General features: G+C 45.2%; 1 protein-coding gene across 16 annotated transcripts in view; it reads left to right on the top strand.

The window, feature by feature from the left end:
* The window catches only part of TJP1 (tight junction protein 1), a 338,860-nt gene that overhangs the window by 217,948 nt on the left and 94,258 nt on the right, over nucleotides 1-26,654 (top strand). The window contains exon 1 of one of the 16 annotated variants that reach the window (XM_083475503.1): nucleotides 19,447-19,464. The exons of the other annotated variants lie outside the window; for them this stretch is intronic. Coding sequence (XP_083331629.1) covers nucleotides 19,462-19,464 — 3 coding nt within the window. The 5' untranslated portion in view covers nucleotides 19,447-19,461. Of the gene's footprint in view, nucleotides 1-19,446; nucleotides 19,465-26,654 lie in introns of those variants that run through there. 16 annotated transcript variants of the gene reach the window in all.

The raw sequence follows: 26,654 nt of genomic DNA, 5'->3' as shown, positions 1-26,654 counted from the left end.
CGAGCCCCATGCTGGACAAAAGATTCCTGCATTGCAAGGGGTTGGTCTAGATGGCCATTGTGACCACTTCCAACTCTACAGTTCTATGGTTCTGTAACATATGGAGGGCTGAGGACGGAAGTTCTAGTACAGCCAGGCTGGGTTGACTCCCAGGTGTTATGGAGGCTTGAAGAAAGCAGGATAGTATATTTTGATTAAGTTCAAAAGATCAATCTGATTGCAGTTGCAGTTCTAAACAGTTTCACGTGTCACTACACATGACTCTAATTATGTCATTAGAAGCTGCATCAAGGTGTGTGTTTTAAATGAAATGGGTGATTTTTCATCAGGTTCACTCTGTGTGGGGTGGGGAGATTTAATCTTTCCCTCCCTTCTCTCCTTTGGATGCTCCTCCACCAAACAAAGAAAAGACTAAGGGATAGCAAAGTAAGGGAGATAGTTTTAATTGGGAGTACAGCTGAAGGAGGAGGGTTTAAACCTTCCCTCCCCAGTTCTGCAGTCTTGATACTTTTTTAAATAGGAGGCAGCAGAAAAGTATCCCAACATCCTGGTTGGGTGTTCCACAGCCCCAGAGCAATGCGCATTTAATGGTGCATACAGTTTGATCTAAGGCCATGGAACACTGGCCAGGATCTGGCCCTGAATCAGTTTAAGAGACGAGGTAATGTTTAATTAGGCTTTTAAAAATCCTAATTAAGCATATGGTCAGGAGGGATATGGGAGAAGATGCTGACACCCCCCCCCCGCACCCACATTACAGAAAGCAGGGGGGTCAGTCCTGCTGAGGTCTGCTTTTCCAGTGTGTTCTCTGCAAGGAACACGCTGGTGAAGCAGATCAGTGCCGCCTGCAGGATTGAATCCTGTGCTCCAGCTGATGAGCGAATGGTTCAGTCCTGCTCTGTTTGCCTGCACACGTGTGTCCTACTTCAGAGTAGGTGCATACAGCCAAAGCCCCTCCTTCCTGCCTGATGCCCTGTCCCCTGGCAGCCCCAGAATGCTCCAGGAGGCCTGTCCTGATCTGGGGCTGCCTCCACCTGACACAGCCAAAGCCCCCACATCCAGTTGAATCAACCTGGGATTCAGCCAAATCTGATGGGCCGCCCTAGTTTGCACCACCCGCTTAACTTGGATTGATTTCTGAGTGAGCTTGGTTAGGATTGCCATGTTGGTTTGCTGCACTTTGAGTTACAGATAAGCTGAGTGTTTTGTCTTTTTCTTGGGAGCATTGAGATATTTGTTTGGTGCTGCTGTGGTGCTGAACATAACATAAAGGGAGCCTGTTGGATCAGGCCAGTTGACCAGCTAGTCTGGCATCCTGTTCTCAGGGACACATTTTTCATCTAAGTGACTTTTAGCTTCAGGGTCTCAAAGCACCTTTGCTGAAGTAGTACAGCATGATAGATGCATCAAGGAGAAAAGTTAATTGATATTTTAGGGTTGATTTTTAAGCAGTTGAATATCCTTTAACTTGTTGGCAGTCACAGAGGAATGCTGCTTTTGTTTCCCTGGTGCCTGCCTGTACCTGTGGTTGCAGTCAAAGCGCTGGAGAGCCTTAGAGAAAACTGCAGCTGTTGACCCCTACAGCTGATAAGGCCCAGCTTTTTATCACTCAGAGTTCTTTTGCAGGGGGCAGGGTGGTTAGTTGGGGGAGGGATTGTGACCCATTGTCTGAGGCTGGCTTCAGCTGCCCATGTGACCAAAGCCTTGCTGGAATGTCTGCCGAGCAGGTCATATGACTGGGAAAACTAAATTCATGAGTCAGTGGAGTTTGCAGAAACCACTCTGTAGTGGACATTGAAGAGCACTTGCCAGATTTTTCTTCTTTCAATTGGTTTCAAAACACTGATCACTTTTTTATTTTTAGAGGTGTTAATAATACATTGGTTTTCAAATAGCATGTTTCTCAAGTTGATTGGAGAATTTCTAATAGGATGCTGCTTACTAATCCACTGTGAACAGATGTATTCCCTCCCCCAACCCTGTGGGGATTGAGCAGAAAGGGAAATTACCTTTGCATGCAGGGAAAAAGTTAAGGTGGAAAAGCACAAAAACCTTTGGATTTACCTTCAGATCTAGGATACCGTACAAATGGAAAGGTTCAGCATTTTTTTAGCCTTCACATGCATTTATCTTGGTAATCTTTACAGCTGTGTAAATTAGACCTCAGATCGTAATGGAAAGACTGAGGGAAGAGTGGTTTGCTTCACCAGGGGTAGGCAACCTAAGCGGCCCACGGGGGTCATTTAACCAGCCCATGAGCCGCCCCCAAACCGAGCCGCCCGCTCGGCGAGTCCCCGTGCGCTCCGCTAAACTGGCGCAGCACGGCATGGGGACTCGCTTCCATGGCACTGGAAATCACACCTGTGCAGACGCCGGAAATCGCAGGCACGCGCACTCATGCGTGTGCACAATCCAGCCCACAGAGGGATCTCCGCTGGAGTGAACTGCCTGACCCCTGCTTCAGACCATCAGGAAGTCTCCCCCTCCTGCTGCGACCAGCTCCTCCGCCCCCTGGTCTCTTAGGACCCGCCGGGAAATGAAATGGGCTGAGCAGCAGGTGGTTGTGCACAGACGCAGCCTGAGACTGTGTGGCAAAGATCCTGGAGAGGAGGAGTCCTAGCGGACACTGGAAAGGCAGGGATCTTCAGTCCTCAGAAGTGCTTCACCAGGGCAAGACCTCCCAGAAAAAGTTGCTGAGACCACTTGACTGGAGCTGTGCTTGGATAAAGAGTTAACTTCATTCACTTGCCTCAAGTAATTTATAATTTTTGATGCTGACCTATGCTCAACTCCAGCCCTGACATTGGTCCACCTTTGATGTTTGGGGAAGGAACCCTCCTGTGGTTGTGTAGCCTCCCCATATGGTTTAGAACCCAGAAGCAGCAGGGATCTCAGTCACACTGCTCAAGCACAGTGTCCCAGCACTGCACAGTTTGCCTTCCTGACACATGGAAGGTGGCGGAGACAGAGAGATGAGGCCAGTGGGTTCTTCCACTGCTGAACAAAGCTACTGTTCCTTTCATTTTTCCGTGTTTTTGCATGATGAATGAGGCCAGCTTCACAATGAACCTTCCTGTCTGCTTTCACACACAAGATAAGTGATTGAGGTGAAATTGAATAAGCTAGCCACCTTTAATATTTCATGCCTTCCAGACTTTGTCCTTCCAGATGACTTAGGACTGCAACTCCCACCACCCCTGACCAGTGGGAAATGCTGATGGGATCGGAGAGAGTCCGAAATCACTTAGAGGGATGCAAGTTCTTATCCCTGCCCCCAAGCATAACGCAATCATTGGATAACAGCAGAGGAAAGCAGGCCTAAGAATTACTTTTCGAGAAGTGGCTACAGATTGGAGCTGGTACAAGTCAAGGATAAAACAAAAATAAGATGTGCATTTTACTTTGACTTAAGAAATGTACTTGTTAAATCACACTTTTAAAAAAGAAGAGATTAAATTGGAATGTAATGCAAGCATGTAAACAAAGATCGTATGGAAGCTGGTCTAGCACAGCAATTATGTGACTGAACTGCAAATCAGGAATTCTCCAGTTTGAATCTCGCCTCTGCTAAGACCTTGCTAGATGGCTTTTAGATAAATCGCTCTCATCTTCATCTGCAGTTGGGGGACAATAATACTGACTGACTGTACAGGGTTCTTGTAATAATTACAAGGAGAAAATGTTGGTGAGAGTGTGGTGCTGATAATGTCCAGGTTGCAGGTTCAATCCCCACGAGGGACAGCTGCATATTTCTGCATTGCAGGGGGTTTGATCATCAGGGTCCCTTCCACTCTAGGATTCTGTGTCCTTTCAGCACTTGAAAGGGCTATTCACATACTAAATATTATCATGAAAACTGGTTCCATGACCCTTTATGAGTAACTCCCCTCTGAAACTATTATAAAAGTAGGGATTGTGTGTGTTTAGACTCAACCAAAAGATTGTTGGTTCTGGACAGTTTCTGGGCATTTTAGACGGCAATTCTCTGCAGCAGCTTTTGCCAGCCTAGTGCTCTTTGGATGCTTAGGCGTAGTGTAGGCTGGGACTGATGGGAGTTGTAGTTCAAATAATCTGGATGGCTCTGCAACAGATGGACAGAGCTTGGTCCAGCCTCCTGGAGAATCAATGGCCAATCTGGAGGGGAGGGTAGATTTAAAAGAGAGAGCCTGGCAGTTAAACAGCCAGATAAGGCTTGGCTAGGGATTAGCTGTGTGGTTTGGGGTTTTCTAGAAAGAGCACCCCACATTATTTCCCTAAGGGGAAGGAAATGGTCCTAGAAGCCGTCTGGAAATGTTTTGCTGGCTTAATAGAACATACAGCCATTCTAGGAGGAATCAATTTAATGAGAAACAGTGGAATATTAAAGTAAAGTTCTTAATTACGTCTGTAAAGTGATTTTGACCAAAACAAAGTGTTGTGCTTCCTCAGAGCAAACCATTAGACTTTAACCCTCATTGAGTTTGTTTTAATAAAATTCTAGTTTTGTTTCTGACGTATTGTTACTTTGATCCACTGCTTGAGGGTTTCCTTTCACTTTATATGACCAGCAGTATATCCCCAGCCAAATGTTGTGGTCTGGCAATATACCGCGATGTAGAAGAAGCAAGCTGCATGGGCCTCAGCCTGTGAGGCACCGGGTGAAATTGCCGCAGCTCTCACTGTTTTACCCCAGTGCCTAGCAGGCTGGGACAAGGCAGCTTCTTCGTATGGCTCAGCTGGAGGGCTCCCCAACCCTTGCACAGCCATCCCTCCTCGCTTGCGCGGGAGCCATCGCCAGGCTCGGGGATCCCTTCACTCAAGGGTCAGCAAACTTTTTCATCAGGGGGCCTGTCCACTGGCCCTCAGACCTTGTGGGGGGGCGGACTAGATTTTGAGGGGGGGGGAATGAACAAATTTGGGCCGGATCCGTCCGGATTGGGATGGATCCGGCCCCTGGGCCTTAACTACTTGGCAGAGTGGAGTAGCAACCGCGCCCTCCTCAGCCGAGCAGTTTAAAGATGCAGAGGGAAGAACAAGCTGTATTTGCGCCTCACCAGTGCAGCTTTGTTCTCCCTCTGCGCAGTCTGAGGGCAGAGTGAGATGGCGGTTTCAGTCGGCAATATATTGCTGGTGAAACTGCCACCGCTCCTGAGTCCCTCTGCTAGCAAGGCTCACTGGAGGAAGCCACTAACAGGGATTCCGGAGTGGTGGCGGTTTCACCAGCAATATACTGCTGAGTGAAGCCAACATTGCCGCCTGCTCCTCATACCCGTCCTGGGCGATATATTGATATATCACCCAGGCCTATTACTGACAGGGAGTGTCCTAAATTTTAAAGCTCCCAAAATCTGGTCATGTTACCTCACTCCCATCTTTATTTGAGGGAGTTTGCTTTGGGCACCTGGTAGCTGAAGGCTGCTGTACCTGAGAATAAGTCTCATTAAACTTGATGGAACCTTCAGTGTGGCCCTATATGTGTCTACTCTGAAGTAAGTCTTCAAGTAAGTGATCTGACTCACTGCCAGAGCACAAGTATGGAGGGAACCAAACAGAAAGCCCATGTCTTATGGCTGTTTCCTATAGTAGATGTAAAGTCTGTGCAAAAGGCACGTGAGCATTCTGTTTTTCTTCCTACTTTGCAGCGAGCGTTTGGTGTGCTGTTCCTTCTAAAAACCATCCTGATAGTGGAGGACATTTCTTTTAAGGATGATTGTGTGTTCTGTCTGGTTCAAGGAAACCTTGACCATAAATATTCTTCCCTAATTATTTCTGAGGGAACTCTCCCCCTCCCCCCTCTTCTCCTGGGTCCTTCCATCCTGTCAGTTTGATTGGAGTCTAGTCCTCAGTGTGCTGCTTTGCTCTTGTAACCCTTTCCCCCTTTGTAACCCCCCCCCCCAGCCTGCAGTCATTACAGACCTGGAAATGATACTCCTTCCGGGTGAGTAGGGCTGCAGAACTGCAGCTCGCTTTCTTCCCAGGCATCCTTCGCCATGTAGCTAGCAGCATTTTGACCATGATCACCATTCGCTGCAGGGAGGTAGGATGTGATACAATTCCGCCCCCTCCAGTTTGAAATCAGTTGTTAGGAAACAGAAACAATGTAAGCACCTGGTGTACAAAGCCTTGAGCAGAGCACACTATGTTGCCTCAAATGCTTATTTTTCCATGATGTGAAAGGACAATGGGGCAAAGCTGCAGAAGTTGTGGGTGAGGTATCTGGCCATTTCTCTTGCTTGTGGAAATAGGGGGGTGGCAGGGAGAGATAAGATGCAGGATGTTTTGCTTCCCGAGAACAGCATGGCTACATTTTTAAAGCAGGCAAACAATGAATCATTTGTATACAGTAGTTGGAGTACATAGACATGGCTTGAGTGTGCCGTAAATCAAGTTAACAGCCTGCAAAGGTTTCTGCTAACCTGTGAAGAGGGCTGCTAGGTGAGTTGCTAAATGCAAGGCTATGGGTAAATAGTGTGGAGCCAGTTGGCCACTGCTGGCCAGCCAATCCCTTTGCCTTACCTCATGCAGTTGTTGTTTTCTTTAGTTGAAAGGACCATGCCCATGATGCTCAAAACAACAACCATAAGCATAGGTATTGAGAATAAAAACCAATTATTAGACACTTTTTAAACCAAAGTAACTCAAGGTGACTGGAAACAATAATTAAGTAAAATGTACATTAAACCAGCATGAAACAGAACACAGAAAAATGTAAAACATATCCATATTTTCAAAAGGCAGGATTTAAAAGAGGCCACAGAGATTTAAAAACCAAAGGCCTGGTGGAAAAGTTTTTTTGCCTGGCACTGAAAGACCCATCCTAGTGCTGCCTCCTTCCAGATCTCCCATGGAGGGGGCACATGGAGAAGGGTCCCAGATGACAATGGCAGGGCCATAGTCAATTCATATGGGGAGAAGTCATCGTTGAGGTGCAGGTAACTGAGCTTTATGTGTTTGTCAAATAAATAAATAAAAAGGGGGGTGGGGTCTGGGGAAAATGACTTTGGCCATCCCACCTTTCATTGTTTTGACTATATGTGATTTTGGATTTACACACGATCCCTGGAACATAACCCCTGCATAAGTTGAGAGTCACCTATATTGGGGTCCTGGGACATAGAAGGCTATATAGGTCAATGTGATTCTTCTTGGTTGTGTAGGGAACCCCTGCCAAGGGGTCAAAAGGCCTCTCTCTCTGGTACCCAGCTATACCCCTCACTGTCTCTGCTTTGTATCCTCCTCGAGTGCTTTTGCCTGGCTAGAAGGTGCATTGGATCTTTGTGAGAGAGTGCCTCTTGCTTGCCTGGATAGAGAGACCTGGGTAGATTGGGGTGTAGGAAGGAACTCCATGACATCTGTGTGGCTGTTCTGTACAAAGGTAGAATTGCATCTCTTGCCCTGCCCACCACCGGCTTGAAGACACCAGAAGGTCCGCCATGAGGAAATGTCATTTCTCAGGCTGCAAAAAAGTTCTCCGCCCCTGTTCTCATTGATGTGCCCACAAAACACCAATTCCACTGCAAATGGAGATGGAAAGAGATTGTTTGAAGGAAAGACCTTGGTAGAAAGAGCCTGCTGTTTTCCCTTTGCAGGCGTGTCCAAAGTGAACAACTTTGGGGTAAATTCATAAAAAAAGCTCAACAACTTTATTTGGTCCTCAAAGCCCTTCACTTCATCAAATCTGGCCCTCTTTGAAAATAATTTGGACTCCCCTGCTAGTGTATCCTGTTTGGCTATGACCTGTTGTAAAATGGATTTAAGAAAATGGTAGGGATCAACTGTAATTGTGTTTCTGCTCTGAAACGTTTACCATGGAAGCAAAAATGTTAACATCACAGTGCTTTTAAATACTTGGCTTATCTGTTTGGCATTTAAACCGGCATCTTCATAGCACACACAGAGAGACTGGGTCAAGAATGCCTTTTGACTAAATTAGCTTTCTAAATGAGACTTCAGGAAGCATTTGATAATACAAACCTTAAAAAGAAAAAAAACGGAGTACAAAAGACTCAAACAGCCTGATGTGCAAGCTAATTTAAGGCAAGTAGATCCAGGCATTGTCACCAGTCCAACTAAGAAAAGTAACTAACACTCCTGAGAGAGAACAGCTCATTCGCTCCCCGCCCCCAATACGAAAGAAAAGAAAAGTTGCTGAACTGATAGCCTAGAAATATTTCTGAAAGTGTTGGGGGATGATCAGTGGTGCTTTGAGGGTTTTGTGTGTGTCTTTGCCAGGCAGGGAATGTCGACCTAGGATATTTAGAGGGAAGCCTTGATTTTGTAGCACAATGGCTTATGTTAGCTTTGTTCTTAGAGAATGTCATGCATGGAAGCAGGGCTGTAGCTAGGGAGTGGTGAGGTGGGCCCCCGCCAGGGGTGCACGTGAGGGGGGGCACAAAATCAGCTGCCGAGACCCTCCGCCAGGTGCCCTGTGCCCTCCAGCGCTCCCTGCCCGCAGCCCAGGCAGGGCAGGGAAGAGGGTGTGCTGGGCAGCAGCTGCTCCTGGCTGTGCCCCTTGACCCTCCTGGCAGCTGGATGCCGCGGTTGGGCTGGCTGGGGAGCCTGCGCATGCCCCAGCGCCCCATCCCGTCTGGCTATGAGGCGCCGCCTCTGCCTCTCCTGGACCTCACTTGGGGTTGGGGCCGGGAAGGTCCACCAGCCTTGGCCCCTGATGCTGCCCAGCCCACCTCACTGTCCTCGCCCACACCCTCCCTCAAAGGTGCCAACTTGAATAATGGGGAGGGGGTCAGGTAAGCACTGGCCTGTATAATCGAGACGAGCACACACACACACTATTTGAATGGCAATGCCCATTAGCGGGGGGGGGGGGGCTCAAATATTTTAGTGTGGGCAAAGGAACCTTTGCCCCAAGGAGTTGGCTCCCATTCCCTCCTCCCTATAGAAGTGGGGTGCTCCCCACTTTAGGCGACTTCACTTGTGCATGCAGGGGCCTGGAACGTAACCCGCGCATAAATGAGGAGATTCTTATATACCATCATCTAGGTCAGCCTTCCCCATCGTGGTGTCCGCGCTCTGTTTTGCCCTCCTTCAGTCAGAATTCATTACAAAAAAGAATTCATTACAAGGTGAAGTGCATGAGGAATTGAATGGGTGCAGGGGAGGGGTTGGAGGAGAGGCAGAAAGAAGAGCTACCATATTTTTCGCTCTATAAGACGCACTTTTTCCCTCCTAAAAAGTAAGGGGAAATGTGTGTGGGTCTTATAGAGAGAATGCAGGCTGCGCAGCTATCCCAGAAGCCAGAACAGCGAGAGGGACTGCTGCGCAGCACTCCCTCTCGCTGTTCTAGCTTCTGGCTTAGCCCCTCAGTCCCTTCCCCCACCTCCCGGAAAAGCCCCCAAGAGCCGCGCTCCCTTTAAAGAGCCGTGCGGAGCGTGTGTGCGGCTCTTGGGGGCTTTTCCTCCTCGGGGAAAAGCCTGCAAGCGCCGCACACACGCTCCACGCGGCTCATGAAAGGGAGCGCTAAGCAGAGCCTGGGATGCATACAAGCTCTGCTCAGCGCTCCCTTTAAAGAATATTTTTTCTTGCATTCCCCCTCTAAAATTTAGGTGCGTCTTATGGAGCGAAAATACAGTAGTTTGTTCATGGCTAGGTGGTGCAATCTGGACGGTTCTGCCAGGGGCGCAAAATCACCTAGCTACGGCTCTGCATGGAAGAGGTCAAAAGAGTATATTTTTGGGGGCACTGGATAATAGGCCTTCACAGCTTCCATGACTGGCAGGAGCCCCCGACTCTGAGCAAAAACAACAACCCAAGCTGCTTTTATAATTCACATCCTTTCCTTTTATGCTGGTTCTTTACTTTTTTATCCTGCCCTTATTCACTTTTGTGATCTCACTTGTTTTGTGAATTTAAATTTGTTCACTGCTTTGGCAGTCTGTTTGAAAAGCAGGTTAAAGTGGTACCTCGGGTTACAGGCGCTTCAGGTTACAGACTCCGCTAACCCAGAAATAGTACCTCAGATTAAGAACTTTGCTTCAGGATGAGAACAGAAATTGTGTGGCAGCGCGGCAGCAGCAACAGCAGCAGGAGGCCCCATTAGCTAAAGTGGTGCTTCAGGTTAAGAATAGTTTCAGGTTAAGAACAGACCTCTGGAACAAATTAAGTTCTTAACCCGAGGTACCACTGTACTGCAAAGAATAAATATGTGTGAACCCAATAATACAGCTCTCTAGACTGTGTTGAGCTTTCTGGGTGCAAGGGGGTCACACAATCCTTTATAGGATTCTCTGTCTTCCATTTAAGCTCAGAGGGGGGGCGGCTTGGCTGTGGACAGTCATGCTGCTGGTAGTTGCTGACAGCAAGTCTGGAATTGGTGCCAGTTAATGGGATCCAATGTACCGCACGAGTTCTACTTCTTTTTCCTATGCTCTTTGAAGAACTCTGTGACATGACCAGCCGGATCATCATGTTCAAACTCTCACTTTGCAAGTGGGGTTCTGAGGCTGTGAGTAACTGCTTCCAAGACGTAATAAGGCACAGCGCTTAAGCTGAATAGAAGTGCTGGTGGATTAGTGGGACGGGGGTGTCACTTGCTAAGAACTGGCTTAATCAGCCCTTCAGGGCCCATTTACCAGGAAAGTGTTTTTTTGTTGGCCATGTAAATACTTCAGTGGGTGAAACTCAGTGTTATGGAACTCGCTGGGTAGGTGGACTTGGGCAAGCAACTGTCAGGAAGGAGAGTTTAATTAACCAAGTGTGGCTTTTGAATAGCTGAGTGAAGTGCGATTAAGAAAGCTCTGATATAATTGCACCAAAAGAGCTGATTTGAGGTTACAGGATTTGAGGGAGTTCAAGCATTAAGCAAATTGATGATTTCATAAAATACTGGATTATGAAAATGGTAAATGGAATAAAGTTAAGCTGCAGTGAGACTGCAAGATAGGAAAAAAAATTGCAGCCAAGCTACAAGCATAAAAGAAATGGGAGATTTATGGTATGGTCATACTTAATCCATCTGTTAAAGTATCCATTTTGGCCTGGCAAATATATGTCAAGCTAAAAGGTTATGACATGAAATTCAGCAAGTCTCTCTTTTTCACTGTAAATCTGTCTTCCCATTCCTGAATTTTCTGACGAACAATTTCCAAATGTTCCTGGAGACCGGATGCAGTTGTGCCAATTGGGGTTTTGCCTTGCCTTTTCCCTGCCTCCACCTTGTTTATTCCACTGTGTTTCAGCTGCATATTAACTAGACTGCTTTAACAGAAAAGCAATTGCTGCTTGTAGACTCCTCCTGCTCCTTCCCTCGTGGAGATGGATGTTGCATAGATCAAAGGGCTGGTTCTTTTAATAAGTGTTGCAGCTGAATCCGTGTTTCTGCTATCTATTTATTGAAATACCTTCTTTTTTCTGTGGAGGGGATGCTGTGGCAAAGACCTGCCAGCTGATAAGAGACAAAACCCATTTATAGTCAGAACGCCAGCTTTCACTAACCTGGTGCCCTCCATTTGCTGTTGCACTACAAATCCCATCAGCCCCTGATGGGAGTTGTGGTCCAAAAACATCTTCAATGTCCAACTAGGCCCTTTCATGTATCTTGTAATATCTAGAGTAAGACTGCTTTTTCGCTTATGTGCTTGACTTCATGTTGCAGTTCTCTCTGTGTATCACATCCTCAGTTGTTCAAAAGTTTTAATGCTCATGCAAGCCTTCGGCTGTTCTGAAGACATTGTACTTTTGATATAATACAGAAAGAAAGCTTAACTATACACCAGGACAGCTGTCTTGAGATAAATAAGAAATGCTCATAGATGCCAGCTTTGTTCTCCTGACTGCTGATGGATCCCCAGGTCTCTCTCTCCCCCCCCCCCACCCCCCGGACTGGAAATAAAGGTCACCAACTGAGTGGTGGCAGTTGCACAGTAGGTTTTCACCAGTGTGGCTAGTAGTTAATGGTTTGGTGGTTTTTAGAGGTAATGTGGATTGGTGCAGATGCATCATTTCCTAAGAACACAAGAGGAGCCTGCTGGATCAGGCCCCTGACCCATCCAGCAACCTGTTCTCACAGTAGCCAACTAGATGCCTGTGGGAAACTTGAAAGCAGGATTCGAGCGCAAGAGCCCTCTCCCCTCCAGCAACTGGTATTCAGAAGCATTGCTGCCTCTGGCCGTGGAAGCAGAGCAGAGCCATTGAAGATGGACTTCTCCATGAATTTGTCCAGCCCTTTTTCAAAGCCGTCCAGATTGGCAACCTGCCTCCTGTGGAAGGGAGTTCCATAGTTTAAGTATGCACTGTGTGAAGAAATCCTTTCTTTTCTCTGTCCTGAATCTTCCAGCATTCAGCTTCAGTGGATGTCCACGAGTTCTAATGTTATGAGAGAGGGAGAAAAACTTTTATCTATCCACATTCCCCGTGTCATGTGTAATTTTATAAACTTCAATCGTGTCACCTCTTACTTGCCTTATCTCTAAACCAAAAAGTTGCAAATGCAACCTTCTCTCCTTTCTGGACTTGTTTCTCTCATTGCTCTCTATGCCCAGCCTGGTTTGCTGTCAGCACATTTGCATCAGCACTAAAGATTCCCTTCTAACCAAAGTTCAAAAATCAATTTCAAACCCTGTTTTTGAACTCTTTATTTACAAAGGCAATCCTGGTTTGTGTTTATGCAGATACAGTGGACGCTCGGGTTGCGAACATGATCCGTTCGGGATGCATGTTCGCAACCCGCAGCGGTGCGTCTGTGCACGCACGGGTTGCAATTCGGCACGTCTGCGCATTTGCAAAGCGTGATTTAGCGCTTCTGCGCATGCGCAACTGCTGAAACCCGGAAGTAACCGGTTCCAGTACTTCCAGGTTTTGGTGGTCTGTAACCCAAAAAAACGCAACCTGAAGCGGCTGTAACCCAAGGTATGACTGTATAATATTTCAGAGGGAGGAGGTTTGTTTGCCTTTACTCTCCCAATAATGCTGGACTTTGGCTCCCACCTTACTTGACCATGCTGCCTGGGGCCAATGGAAGTTTGAGTCCAAACGCTTCTAGACGGAAGCAGGTTGCTAAAGTCTGATCTAGAGAGCCACAGGTTCTGTGCCCCTGGCTTAAAATAGAGAGTTAAACTGAGAAAATAAAACACCTTCCTGGGCACCTGAAAATAGTCCCCAAGAATCTTGGTGTTTCTTCTGGCTTTGAGCAGGGGTTGCTTCTGAAAGCTTGAGGCTACTTCTTGGATAGTGTCACTAAAATAGTGGCAGGTTACATACTAGGTTCATTCAAGGAAGTAAAACAATAAATGGGCATTGCTGGTTATGGTCGTATGTTGCTAGTCTTATGTAAATTTTTTTGGTGTGTGTGTATGGCAAGCGCTTTATAGTAAAACAATATATAGGTGGATTCTGAAAGATTTTATATTGTTCTCAATTGCTTTGCATAAGGTGTGGGTTGGCCTAAAAAAGCTTTACTTGCCTTGAAGTATGAAGCATAATTACAAAGGTTTTCTTTGCAGCAATTGTAGTAGATGGACTCCGTTGAGACATTGGATGAGATGAATAGATTGTATGTGGAGGGGAAACCTCTCTTATCTTACTGTATAGATGATAGGCTAAAATCAAATACTTTTAAACTGTACGTTTTTGTAATCAAATTTTGCTAATTGCATTTTTGAGGAATTTCTTTTATTTGTGCAATGGTGTTTTAAAAACATAATCCCAACTCCATCTGTTCATATTTACTGAATGTGGGCAGATTTTGTTTTCAAGCGGTAATAGATTTTTGGGGCCGCAATAATAGACTTTAGATCTAACTGATCTTAGTAAGATTTGCTGGTTACTGTGATTAAAGCAAGATCTTGCAGTACAGTGTTAAGTGGAAATTTTAAAGCACTAAAATGTTTGCAATTACTCAGTTTTTGGTTTTTTTGACACAAAAACATTATTGTAAAGTTATTCCTCATCTATAGCTTTTCACAAAACCACCTGATTGGTTTCCTTCTCCCCACACTACTGAATTTTCTAAGGAAATCAACACAACTCACTTGCATTCTGCAATGTAACATTTATTCCCATAGGGTCGTTCCCCCTTGCTAATTGGATGGGGTCGCATCTCAACATTATGTTTAGAAATGAGTGTACTGAATGGCAGAATGCAAGAACAACAGCTAATTTGCCAAGACCTGGCCAGCTGTAAACTTGCTTAGGAATTTGAAGTATTTGTCTACCACACAGAGTGATTGCTTACTGGTAGGACATAGGCTGTCTCTTTATATTGCTGCTGCTGCTGCTGCTGCTGCTGCTGCTGCTGCTGCTGCTGCTGCCGCCCTGTGCTCAGAAGGTTGTGTGAGTAGACTAAAACTGAGCCAGAAATTCTCATTGGAAAACTGTTTAAGTTTCTTCTCCAATGGGTGTAGATGCCTCCAAACACCCTCCAGGTTGCTCTGAATTGTTTTATCTTCTTGTGGTTCTGTTTTGTGCAAAAGATTATTTAGCGCCTTTGATTTTACTTTGTGTAATGTGCTTTATGAACCTTTTTGTCAGCTGTTCTGAGCTTCTTTTATATAAAAAGCAGTGTATACATTCCCAGATACTCTCTGACAGTTCCTTGGGGGAGGATCACAATTTTTGTGCAGGCTGTCATTGCAGGTAATGGCAGCAGCAGAACTTGTGTGTGTTGATGCGCTAGCCACCACCTTGTCCTTCCATGGTGTCCTCAATAATACGGTGCTCCAACACATTGTGGAGAACACCCCCCTTTCCATCAGCCTTCCGTTCCTGTTCTGCAGGAGAGTTGGCTGATTACATATCAGTGGCCAGGCTTATCTTTCATTCAATTCCCTTCCCAGCAAAAGCAAAACAAAACAAAAACCAACGAAAGGGTGTTTCCAAGCAATGCTTCCACAGGCAAATTCCACCCCACTCCCAGTCTCCCATCATACCAATTTGCTCTCCCTGTTTACAGAGCAGAGAGTGCAAACTAGGTTTTAGCCTAGTGTGGCTAAAATTCTTAACATCAGGAATTCACTCACTTAATGATTACGGAAATTGCAGTTGAGTGAGGAAATGGGTTAATTAAATGTAGACAAATGTGCATGACAGGATAGTTCTGGGTGGCGGAAAGCATATTTTGTAAGACATGTCTGCATGTATTGCTGTCTTGGGAGAGGTGTTCCTACTATGTGAAAGGCAAGGCAGGATGCCTTTTCAGAGATGCTGTCAAATATGATTCTTGCATGAAATTTTTTTATCTTACAGTTGTAAAACAAAAATCTGCTTGGTTAATCTAGATTCTCTTAAACTGGCTAAAGATTGCAGCCCTAGATTTTGAGGCACAATTTAATTACGTTCAAATGGGCAGCATAATATATGTGTTGGGGAGTTTTGTACAATTAAAACCTCTGGACATCTTTTGCTGTTCAAGAATTGCAGCAGTTGCTGAATCTGTATCCCTTGAGCTATAAATGCTGCATATTGTAAAACTAAGAGCTATGGCTGCAAATAAATGCAATTTGTAGAGCAGTGGCTGCTGCACCAATTGTCTGTTTTGCCTGTGCTGCCACCCATTTTAAACTGTGTAACCACACACTCTGGGAGCAGGAATTGGTGCTGAGTAGTTTAATATAAGGAGGGACGCGGGTGGTGCTGTGGGTAAAACCTCAGTGCCTAGGACTTGCCGATCATATGGTCGGCGGTTCGAATCCCCGCGGTGGGGTGAGCTCCCGTCTTTCGGTCCCAGCTCCTGCCCACCTAACAGTTCAAAAGCACCCCTAAGTGCAAGCAGATAAATAGGTACCGCTTTACAGCAGGAAGGTAAACGGCGTTTCCGTGTGCTGCGCTGGTGCTGGCTCGCCAGAGCAGCTTCATCACACTGGCCACGTGACCCGGAAGTGTCTTCGGACAGCGCTGGCCCCCGGGCTCTTAAGTGAGATGGGCGCACAACCCTAGAGTTGGACACAACTGGCCCGTACGGGCAGGGGTACCTTTACCTTTACTTTAGTTTAATATAAAACTATTTGTGATGGAGAGGAACATAAGAGTCCATAGGACATTCCCTGATAATGAGTACTTTTATTTTATTTTATTATTATCTTTACCCATAGATCTTAGGGCGGTTCACCACATAAAATCACAATATAAAAAAAAAAGAAAATGCACAATAAAAGACAGCCCAATAACCCCCCCCCCTTCCACAACACATTTTAAAAGGACATCGGAGGTAAATCAACTGAAGTCCTGGTTAAAAAGGAACATTTTTGCCTGGTGCCTAAAGGTGTATAATGCAGGGGCCAACTGAGCCTCCACAAACAGGGAACCACTGCAGAAAGTTGCGCTGCCAGCCTCCGGACCTGACATGGAGGAGGCACATGAAGAAGCGCCTCAGAGAATGATCTCGGGGTCTGAGTTGGTTCATAATGGAGAGAGGTAGTTCTTGAGGTATTGTGGTCTTGAGCCATTTAGAGTTTTATAGAACAAAACCAACACTTGGAATTGGGCCCAGAAACTAACTGGCAGCCAGTGCAGTTGAGCTAGGATTGGTGTAATATGCTCAAACTGCCTTGCCCGGTGGGCAACTGGCCACCAAATTCTGAACCAGCTGAAGTTTCTGAACCATCTTCAGAGGTAGCCCTACGTATAGGTAAAGGGACCCCTGACCATTAGGTCCAGTCGTGGCTGACTCTGGGGTTGTGGCGCTCATCTTGCTTTAGTGGCTGAGGGAGCCGGCGTACAGCTTCCGTGTCATGTGGCCAGCACGACTAAGCTGCTTCTGGTGAACCAGAGCAGCGCACGGAAACGCCGTTTACCTTCCCACCGGAGCGGTACCTATTTATCTACTTGCACTTTGACGTGCTTTCGAACTGCTAGGTTGGCAGGAGCAGGGACCGAGCAACGGAGTTCACCCCGTCACGGGGATTCAAACCGCCGACCTTCTGATAGGCAAGCCCTGGGCTCTGTGGTTTAACCCACAGAGCGCTACCTACGTATAACACATATAATTATGAGTAAGACCAATGGTTCATCTATAATTATGAGTACGGCCAATGGTTCTTCTAGCTCAAAATTATCTATACTGACTGGCAACAGCTCTCCAGGGTTTCAGGGAGAGTTCTCTCCCAGGTCTCCCTGAAGATGCCCGGGATTGAATTTGGGACCTTCTGCATGCAAAGCAGGTGCTCTACCTCTGAGCCACGGCCCTTCCTCAAAGAGAAAGGCGTGTAGTACAGAAAAAGATATGAAATTCTGAACAAACTTAAGATGACCAAATTGCTGTTAGGAGCTGGAATTTAAACGCTAGAATTCAGGGTTGTCCCGTGAAGCTGAATGCTACAAGATTTCAGAACATACAAAAGAAATGGTTTCTTCACACAGTGTGTAGGCAGATGTTTCCCTCTGGAAGTAGTGATGGCCACCGATTTGGATGCCTTTAAAAGAGGATTAGATATACTCTCCAAAGTGCGCCTCTGATGGGAACGCAAGTGGGGAGAGTGCTGTACATTCAGATCCTATTTGCTGCATTTCCATAGGCATCTCATTGGCTGTTGTGAGAACAGAATACTTGACGGGATGGCATTTGCCTAATTCAGCAGACCCTTTTTATGCTCGTATGAAGATAAAAGATGTCAACTTAGAATGTAGCTTTGGTGAAATATTCCCACTCTTTGTATTTTTCCCCCTGAAGAAGGCTTTGAAAAAATAGTAAGGGTGCTTCCTCTTTTTGATGTGAGGGGGAAATGATTCTTGTTTATTTTAGAAGGTATAAACTACAATATTCCATTCATCTGGTGGCTGTGAACGGTCAATGAGGCTGAATTCCTAGGAAAAGAGGTAACATGGGATGGGATATTTTGCATGATCAAATATGAGAAGAGAGTAATATGACTTGTTTGCTTTGGAATAACAAATTGACTATGATTAGAGCCTACAATTCTTATTCATAGGTATTTTTATGTTATCCTTTGATCCCTGTGGGCAAAATTAATTGCCTTCACTTGCAAGAACTCAAAACGTGCCTGGGTTGAACCTTCTAAGAAGCAAAACTGTGAATGGCCTCCCTGCATCCATACCAAAAAGTGGCTATACCTGCTGAAAGAGTTTCTTGCATGTGCACCCAGGAAGAAAGAAGTCTTAACTGGATTCACACCATACTTTAGGATCAGGACCCATGGCAAGAGGGAAAAATTTGGTGGTTAGGGCACGCTTCACTCAGCTTGCTGAGCCACCCATTGAGCAGGCATTTGTATGGATATGGTTATGGATATGCAGCCCTCTGCTCTTTAGTTTGCTGTGAGTTTGTATTTTTAGCTAAGTTTTTATAATAGTTATTCTGTTCTAAGGGGGAGGGGAGGGCAGGGCTGCCTGAGAGTGGGCCTCAGCCAACAGAACGGCTGGGGCAGGTTCCATTAGGGGGGATGCACTGGGACACCTGATATCAGTGGTCACGGGTAGGAGGAGGAGTTACACAACAACCAGACTGTGTCATTACCAAGTAGGCAGGTTTAGTCATTGTTTCAAGACTATCCCTGCCTCTGGTTCTGGTCCTAACCAGAATGATATTGGTATCAACAAAGGTGACCCATATGACCTTAAGGTGCTGCTGCGCAATGCCAGGTCAATGATTCTTTAGTCCACTACCATCCATGACTTGATCGTGGATGGAGGAATTGACCTGGCATGTGTAACAGAGACTTGGTTGGACATGGCAGATGGGCCTGTCATTGCTGCTGCTTGTCTGCCAGGTTTCTGTTATATACAGGTCCTATTGGGGAGACCCAGTTTTCTGAGTGCGTGTTCTGGAAGTTGGGCAATAGGAACAGTACAGGATTCCTATGGGTGTACCAACCTCCCCACTGCACCAAGAATTTCCTGCCTGAACTGTTTCAGGTTGTGGCGGATGTTCTCCTGGAGACACCTAGTCTGGTTGTCCATACCAACACAACCTTACAAGGGGCCGTTTGGGACTTATGGAAAAAATAGCCTGAATAAGTTTGACCTGACCTGTAGCCGTGGACATGCCTTAGACTTGGTGTTCACCTCTATGGACGTGGGTGATCTGACACTAAGTTCCAGTGAAATAAAAGAAGTGCCATGAGCGGTTAACTTTCTGGTGCAACTAGACTTCTCCTCAACCCTTTTACTCCGGAGGAAGGTGGGACTGAGTTGGATGGTCCACCCCTGCCACTTATTGGATCCAAATGGTCTCTAGAGAATGATAGGGAATGGTTTATCTCATGTTGATGGCCTCTCAGTTGATTCCCTGTTGGCCTTCTGGAATGCAGAGTTAACCAGGGCTGTTGACTGTCTGGCTCCGAAGCGCCTTCTGGTTGCTTGGAATCCGGACAGCCCCATGGTTTTTCTTGGAGCTGAGGGCGATGAAACAGTTGCTGAGATGGCTAGAGCGCTGGTGGCAGAAATCGCATTCTGAATCAGACCAAACACAGGTCAACGTTGAGCCTACCAAGTGGTGATAGTGATGGCGAAGGTTACATCTGCAGAAAACAGCACCAGGAAACTCTTTAACAGAACCTCCTTCGCCACTGGGACATGGTCAGGACCCCAAGATCTCCTGCAATGATTTTGCAAACTTTTTTGCAGATAAAGTTGCTCAGATTTGGAACGAGGTAGACTCCACTGTGGTAGCAATCGGGGCGGGAGAGCACTAGAGTTCTGTCTAGTCAAGTTATATGGGATCCATTCCAATCTGTTACCTCTGAGGATCTGGACAGGCTGCCGGGAGAAGTGAAACCGACCACCTGGCTCCTTGCCCATCCTAGCTCATAAACGTGAGCTGAGCCAGGCTGGGCAATGGGTTCCACAGGGTAGTGAATGCTTCCTCTGTGAGGGAGTCTAAAGGATATTTGCTGGCTCCCAGTACATTTCTGAGCACAATTCAAAATGTTGGTGCTGACCTTTAAAGCCCTAAACGGCCTTGGCCCAGTATACCTGAAGGAGCGTCTCTGGATGTTGGACTTGGGGTGCCCTTGGCCTGATCCAACAGAACTGCTCTTGTGTGCTTATGAATTACTTCTGAGCAGGCTTAATACAGATTGCACAGTAAACATTGTTTAAGATGAGCAAGGGAAGTGAAGGGGCAGTTTGTGCTGGAGATGCATGTAGGGAAAAGAGAAGGAGTGTGTGTTCTCAGATTGGTTGACTCCAGATTTGTTAGCAATGCTTTGCATGGAGCCAGAGTTCGGCCTGCACTGGATCTCTACATGCTTGTATAAGCTTCTTCCCTGGGAGTAGTCCGGTGAAATGTGGTTGGCTTGAGCTTTATTTTTTCAAATATTAGGTCTTTCTAATTGTTTTATTAAATGTGGTGTGCTTGGTTGTATTTACCATCCTTGGTGAAAGAAACAGAGCCAGCACCAGAGGAAACGCTGGGGTTCCTCGCTGCCCCCCCATCATGTGCTCCTGTGTTTGTGTCTGCAGCTAGTAATGAGCTTCCTGGGCTAAGAGGCTGATGTATTTAAAATGGGTTTTGCTGCTTGGCTCAGCCCCATGTAATGGCAATGTGCTGCCATGCAGATTTAATCTTCTGAGGGAAGGAATGTGGGGCCAGAGCTACTTGCTGCAGCAGGTGCAATAAAAAGGCTGAGAGAATGCAGCTGAAACGCACATCCAGATTGTCCACTGAGGAATCTGCTTCTCAAATTGGCGGGCGGGGGGGGGGGGCAGATTCTTTAGTTAATTTTGGAAGAAGGGATTAATGACAGCTGTTGATGCTTCCATGGCAACAAGGAGAGCAAATAATTTGTGTATAGCAACGTGAAATATATTAAGATTCTTACTGTGTGCAAGAGTGTGAATTTGTCTCGCGGTATAATCACCATAGCCTTGAAGGATCAATTTAGTTGTGAAAATACCACCTTCTGTAGGGATATATTCTTTGGGGCTATTTTTAAAAAAATGATTGTAGTATACTAAAGTTAAAAACGGGTACTGTAGCATTGAACACAAATTGCTTTTTCTGAGTCCAGGGTTTAGAGGATTAAAATTTAGAGCAAGGAGGAACTTGCAAGGCAAGTTGAGTGAAAATAGCTGCTATGTTCTGCTGGTTGCAGAGGTAGAGGCTCTAGAGCAGTTACATCACAGAATTTTATGGGATCCCCATTAATGCTATTAGATAACACTCTTTCTAAGCTTCGGATGAGTTGCAAATCTATAGTAATTTTTTCTGTACCCTTTCCCAAGTTAAGTCAGTAGTTAAAAGTGGAAGGATAGCCACAATACTCATATCATCCTTAGTTGCCCCATATATCCGCAATACTGGCCCAAAGAGTTGTGCAGTTCTTTTGAAAAGTATACAGCAGAGGCGGGGAACTTTAGCTTGAGGGCTGTATTCCCTTGTGGACAGACTTTTGGGAGGCAGGCATGCTGGGGGCAAGTTATGCCAGAGGCAAAGGTGGGTGGGGCAGTCAATGTGACTTTGGGTGGTACCTTGGGTTACAGATGCTTCAGGTTACAGACGCTTCAAGTAATTGCCCCAGGATGAGAACAGAAATTGTGCACTGGCGGTGTGGCGGCAGCGGGAGGCCCCATTAGCTAAAGTGGTGCTTCAGGTTAAGAACAGTTTCAGGTTAAGAACGGACCTCCAGAATGAATTCAGTTCTTAGCCCAAGGTACTACTGTAAGGGGTTACATTCAATGGTGAGGGTGTCCAGTAAATTAGAGTAATTTGCATCAGAAAATTTTCACCTTGCATTGGAATATTTTCTGATGCCCTATAGAGTGATCTAATTTAGTTTTACTTGTATATTGTAAACAAAGCTTAAAATGTTGAAATTGCCAAGATTACCTAATATTTATTTGCAACTGGCATCAATCCATCATTTCTAACAAACTTTTGAAATAGAAACTTCAGACATCACTGGTTACATTCCAGTTGTGTAGACACACTGAGAAGAAACTAAAGGAAATAATCAACCTTTGACATGTGTACATCTCATTGTTAATAAATTAGCTCTATACACTCATTCCTTGCTTTTTTAAAAACAACACCACTTGGTTTTCCCTGTGTTGCCCAAATTATGTTCCTCATCTTTTCCAGCCAGCTTTATTTGGAATCTAACCCTGCTGATCTGTGAAAAAAGAAGCAGAATAGATGTATACTGTGCAGTCCTTTACATAACTGTCTGTCTTGGTGAAGCGTTATATCCTGGCTAGATTACTTGAATGCACTCTATGTGAGTGTGCCCTTAAAGACTATTTGGAAACTTTAATTGCAGCAGTAGAATGCTTGTGAAAGCTAGGTGTTTGGATCACATTGCCTCTGCTCCATCCCAGTTATACTGGCTGCCTGTTCATTTCTGGAACTAATTTAAGGTGCTGATACTGTCCTTTGAAGCTTTTCATGCTTTGCGACTGGACTATCTGAAGGACTGCCTGCACCCATATGGATCTGCCCAGGCCTTCAGATTCGGGGAACAGTGAGAACAGCAGGTATAATAATAATAATAATAATAATAATAATAATAATAATAATAATTAATAAATAATAAATAATTTAAATATTATTTATACCTCGCCCACCTGGCTGGGTTTCCCTAGCCACTCTGAGCGGCTTCCAGCAAAATATAAAAACAAGACGGGTTATATTAAAGATGGACCCTGTTCTGTGATGGCTCTGCATTTCTGGACTGACCTCACCGAGATGCAAATGGTCTCTGTTAGGTCTTTGGATAGCCTTAAAGATGTTTTTATTCCATCCACCATTTTATAGAGCTCTTTTTTTTAGCAATTGGTTTATGTTAATGTTTTGATCATTTGCAATTTTCTATGTATTAGCTGCCTTGTGAAGCTATAACCTTGTATTTATAAAATGTTGAAAGGTGGGGTAAATTTATATAGACATATAATTTTTTTTAAGTCCTTAAAACAATATTGCGAAAATCTCCAGAAGAGTAAGTATCAAGTATGTATATTCAGGTGGCTGAGTTGCGTATTATATATAAAAACAGCTGCGTCTTGGATTCGCAGAGAGGTTGATATGCAGTACCTGCTTTGAGAACATTTATTCCAGGGAACAGTTTTGGCTGGATCCTAATTGCTCTTAAATGCCTCTTTGGACTTCTTTTCCACTGAACTAAAAACATACAAGTGAAACTCAAAAAATTAGAATATCGTGGAAAAGTTCATTTATTTCAGTAATTCAACTTAAAAGGTGAAACTAATATATGAGATAGACTCATGACATGCAAAGCGAGATCTGTCAAGCCTTTATTTGTTATAATTGTGATGATTATGGCGTACAGCTGATGAAAACCCCAAATTAGCAATATCAGAAAATTGAGTGGGGTGGAGCAGCAGATGTGTCAACTATATTCTGTTTGTGTGCAAACACAGGCCATGAACACAGATGGATATATCCATCCTAGCAAGCAAGAGGCATTTCTGCAATTCAAAGGCACATTCCAGCTAGGGAAAAGCACTTGAGGGTGCCATGGAGCAGGGCCTGGGGGGGGGTTGGGGAGGGGACATGGGAACCAGGTAGAGAGATGTGGAGAACCACATTTGACCCTTGGACCTGAGGTTCCCCACTCCTACATTAAAAAAAAAAACAGGGTGGGGAGCAGAATTTGGAGGAGGTATGTACCTTCCTCTTCCAGGAAATAGCTGCCCATATACTCCTATTTCCTGACTTCCCTCCCTGGGAGAAGAGTGCAGGAATGAAATTTGGAGATGGTTACTGAGGAGTCAGCCATGCTTCCATCACTGGGAATAGATGCAGCTTCCCCAGTGCTGAGAGCATCTGCACGCTCAACAGTCTTGCAGGACTCAAGAATCTCATGAGCCTAAAGCTTGGCAGGTGAGTCTGACCACCTGTTGGGACAACTTGGTTGATTCTGTGACCTTCCAAGCTCCTTGTCCTTAAACTTAGGCCACTGTTTCTAGCCCAGCTACCCTCACCTTTCCTGTCATGTAGCCTGAGCATAGTGGCATCTGTGATTCGTTATCTGTTGCCAAGCCTGTATCTCTTCTTCCCCCCAATAACAGTATTTCCCTTACTGTCAGATAAAAGCCTCTGTTTTCGTGGTCTGGGCAAGAGCTAGGGCAACATGTTTATGGTATTGGGGTGATATCTAGCTAAATTCTGCTCAGAGGAGACCCTCTGAATTGAATGGATATGAGTTGGTCATGTCCTTTATTTTCAGTGGGTCTATCTGTGAGTGTGACTATCATAGGATACAGCCCATGTGTGTCATATTTACTGCCCTCATCCACATTACTGTATGCATTTTTCTGATGTAATGTTAGGACAAAATGCCCATCATGATGACAGCTGAAAGGGCCTGCGCATTAGAACAGGTGGTTTTTGGGGGGCGGTGAGAGAGTATGAGTGCTGTGCACACTGAGACACAGGGTCAAACCGTTTCATGGGAATCTGGGAAACACCCAGTTTCTCCATGTTTAGTAGATGGGGATTGGAAAGGATTCAGCATTGTTAAAATGGAGGTGTTTGGCACACAGATGTTGCTTAATGTAGCTTTTGCAAAAATGGCATATTTTTGTCCCCAGCCCACCAGAGAAAAGGAGAAGAGGCTGATTAGGCAAAATCAGTGGTAACTTTGAAGCTCTTGGCTACAGTCTTTAGTACTTTAATGCTAACATAATGAATTACAGTTTTTACTTACTTAACTTGATTAAGATAGCTTCAGAAAGTTAAAATGAACCCATTCCAGCCTGCTAGCTAATTAATTAAGCAGTTAAGGGAAAAAAGCCCTGGAGTTTTTCCAAAGAGAGAATCCCATTTTATTGTGAAATTACAATCCACCAGGAATTTGTCGTGCCTAAAACTCTCTGAAAGGATTGAGAATTGAGTAATACAAAGCTTTAGTTGGTTGATTATCCTAATTATCATATATGAGAGTACGGATTATAGTTTTGGCTTCTGTTATTACACAAGTTATTTAGAATTGTACTTAAACAAAAAAATCATTTCTTTCAGTAATATTGTGTACAGAAGGTTGTGAAATGACTATTGAGGCTTTCATTGTAACAGTACCAAACGCTCTGTGTCCCAAGGTGGACTTTGAAACTAAGTTTCCAAGTTGATGTCAGACCATAGTATCCAATTCTGAATATCAAGACAAGCACAAATCATATTTCTGCTGCAATGACAAACTATGGTCTCCACTTAAACAGGAAGCTAGGAAGGAAATTTTGGAATATGTAGGGAACTTACGACCATTGCAATATTTCTGGATTCCTAATACTTAGCACGGGATGTGGGTGGCGCTATGGGTAAAACCTCAGTGCCTAGGACTTGCCGATCTTATGGTCGGCGGTTCGAATCCCCGCGGCGGGGTGAGCTCCCGTCTTTTGGTCCCAGCTCCTGCCCACCTAGCAGTTCAAAAGCACCCCTAAGTGCAAGTAGATAAATAGGTACCGCTTTATAGCGGGAAGGTAAACGGCATTTCCGTGTGCTGCGCTGGTGCCGGTTCGCCAGAGCAGCTTCGTCACGCTGGCCACGTGACCCGGAAGTGTCTCCGGACAGCGCTGGCCCCTGGCCTCTTAAGCGAGATGGGCGCACAACCCCAGAGTCGGTCACGACTGGCCCGTACGGGCAGGGGTACCTTTACCTTTACCTTTAATACTTAGCACCCCTGACCATTGGCCATATTGGCTGGGATTGATGGAAGATAGAGTCCAATAGCACCCAAAGGGCCATAGGTTCCTCCTACCTGGTTTAGGAGATGGAGGCAAAGTATGGACTGAAGGTTGACTTGTGTAGCACCAAACAGTAGCTTGGCATTATGTGTGAACCCATGTTGTATTGTTTCATATGCAATGCTTTTGCTCTTCTTTAAACCTGCATGTACTGGGTCTGGTGGTGGAGTCCTCATCCCAGGATGCTGCATCCAGGAACAAACATGTTCTGGGCATGTACTGACCACGATACTGAATTATATTGTATTGATTTCTAAATTACCTACACATGGGTGTAAAGGTGGATATTGATATTTGTATTCTACTTTTCCAGTAACAAATCTCAGCCCCCAGTGGCTTGTGATAATAACAAAGCATTTGAAAATAGCACATAAAATTTCTGTCAGCATAGCCGTTTTAAAAAACGCAGTGACATATCAGTAATGCAAGGCTTCAAGTCACAGGTGGAACTAATTCGTATATATATATTTCATAGAACTGGAAGGGACCTGAGGATAATCTAGCCCAACCACCTGCAATGCTGGAATCTCAACACACAGTCCTCCATCCAATTTGAAACCATACCACACCCTGCATAGCTTTTGCAAATGTGCTAGCAGTTTTATTGCTGCACCAGTAAGAGGACATTTTTTAATTCTTATTTATGCATTTGACAAAAACAAATACAGTTGCATTTTCTGAATCAAGAAATAAAGAAAGCACGTTTAGAACGGAACTGTTCTGCCATTCCTGATTAATGGTTGTAGAGAAAAATTCTGGTGAGTGGTTCAGTCCTGCTCAGTCTTGTTACTTACACCTTTTCCCTTGCTGGGAACATGCATATGCAGCCTAGAGTGCAATGTGAGGCTACTTGAAAGCCCTTTTGCAAACAATCCAGTCCTGCACTTCAAAGTCCTGACAGCTTAGACTCCTAAGCTTGGTATCACCTGGCATCACTATGACATCAGATGACTGACATGTGCATGACCCTGCTCACATGTCATATTTTGCCCCCCAGGGTTGGGGAGATAAGAGGCCAGCCCGCCATCTAGTAAAAGGTCTCCACTTCTGGTATAGGCTGCAGTGAG

The sequence above is a fragment of the Podarcis liolepis genome (assembly GCF_965112155.1).
Source record: "Podarcis liolepis genome assembly, chromosome: 14".
Lineage (NCBI taxonomy): Eukaryota > Metazoa > Chordata > Lepidosauria > Squamata > Lacertidae > Podarcis > Podarcis liolepis.
This window is presented reverse-complemented; position numbering and strand designations above follow the sequence as displayed.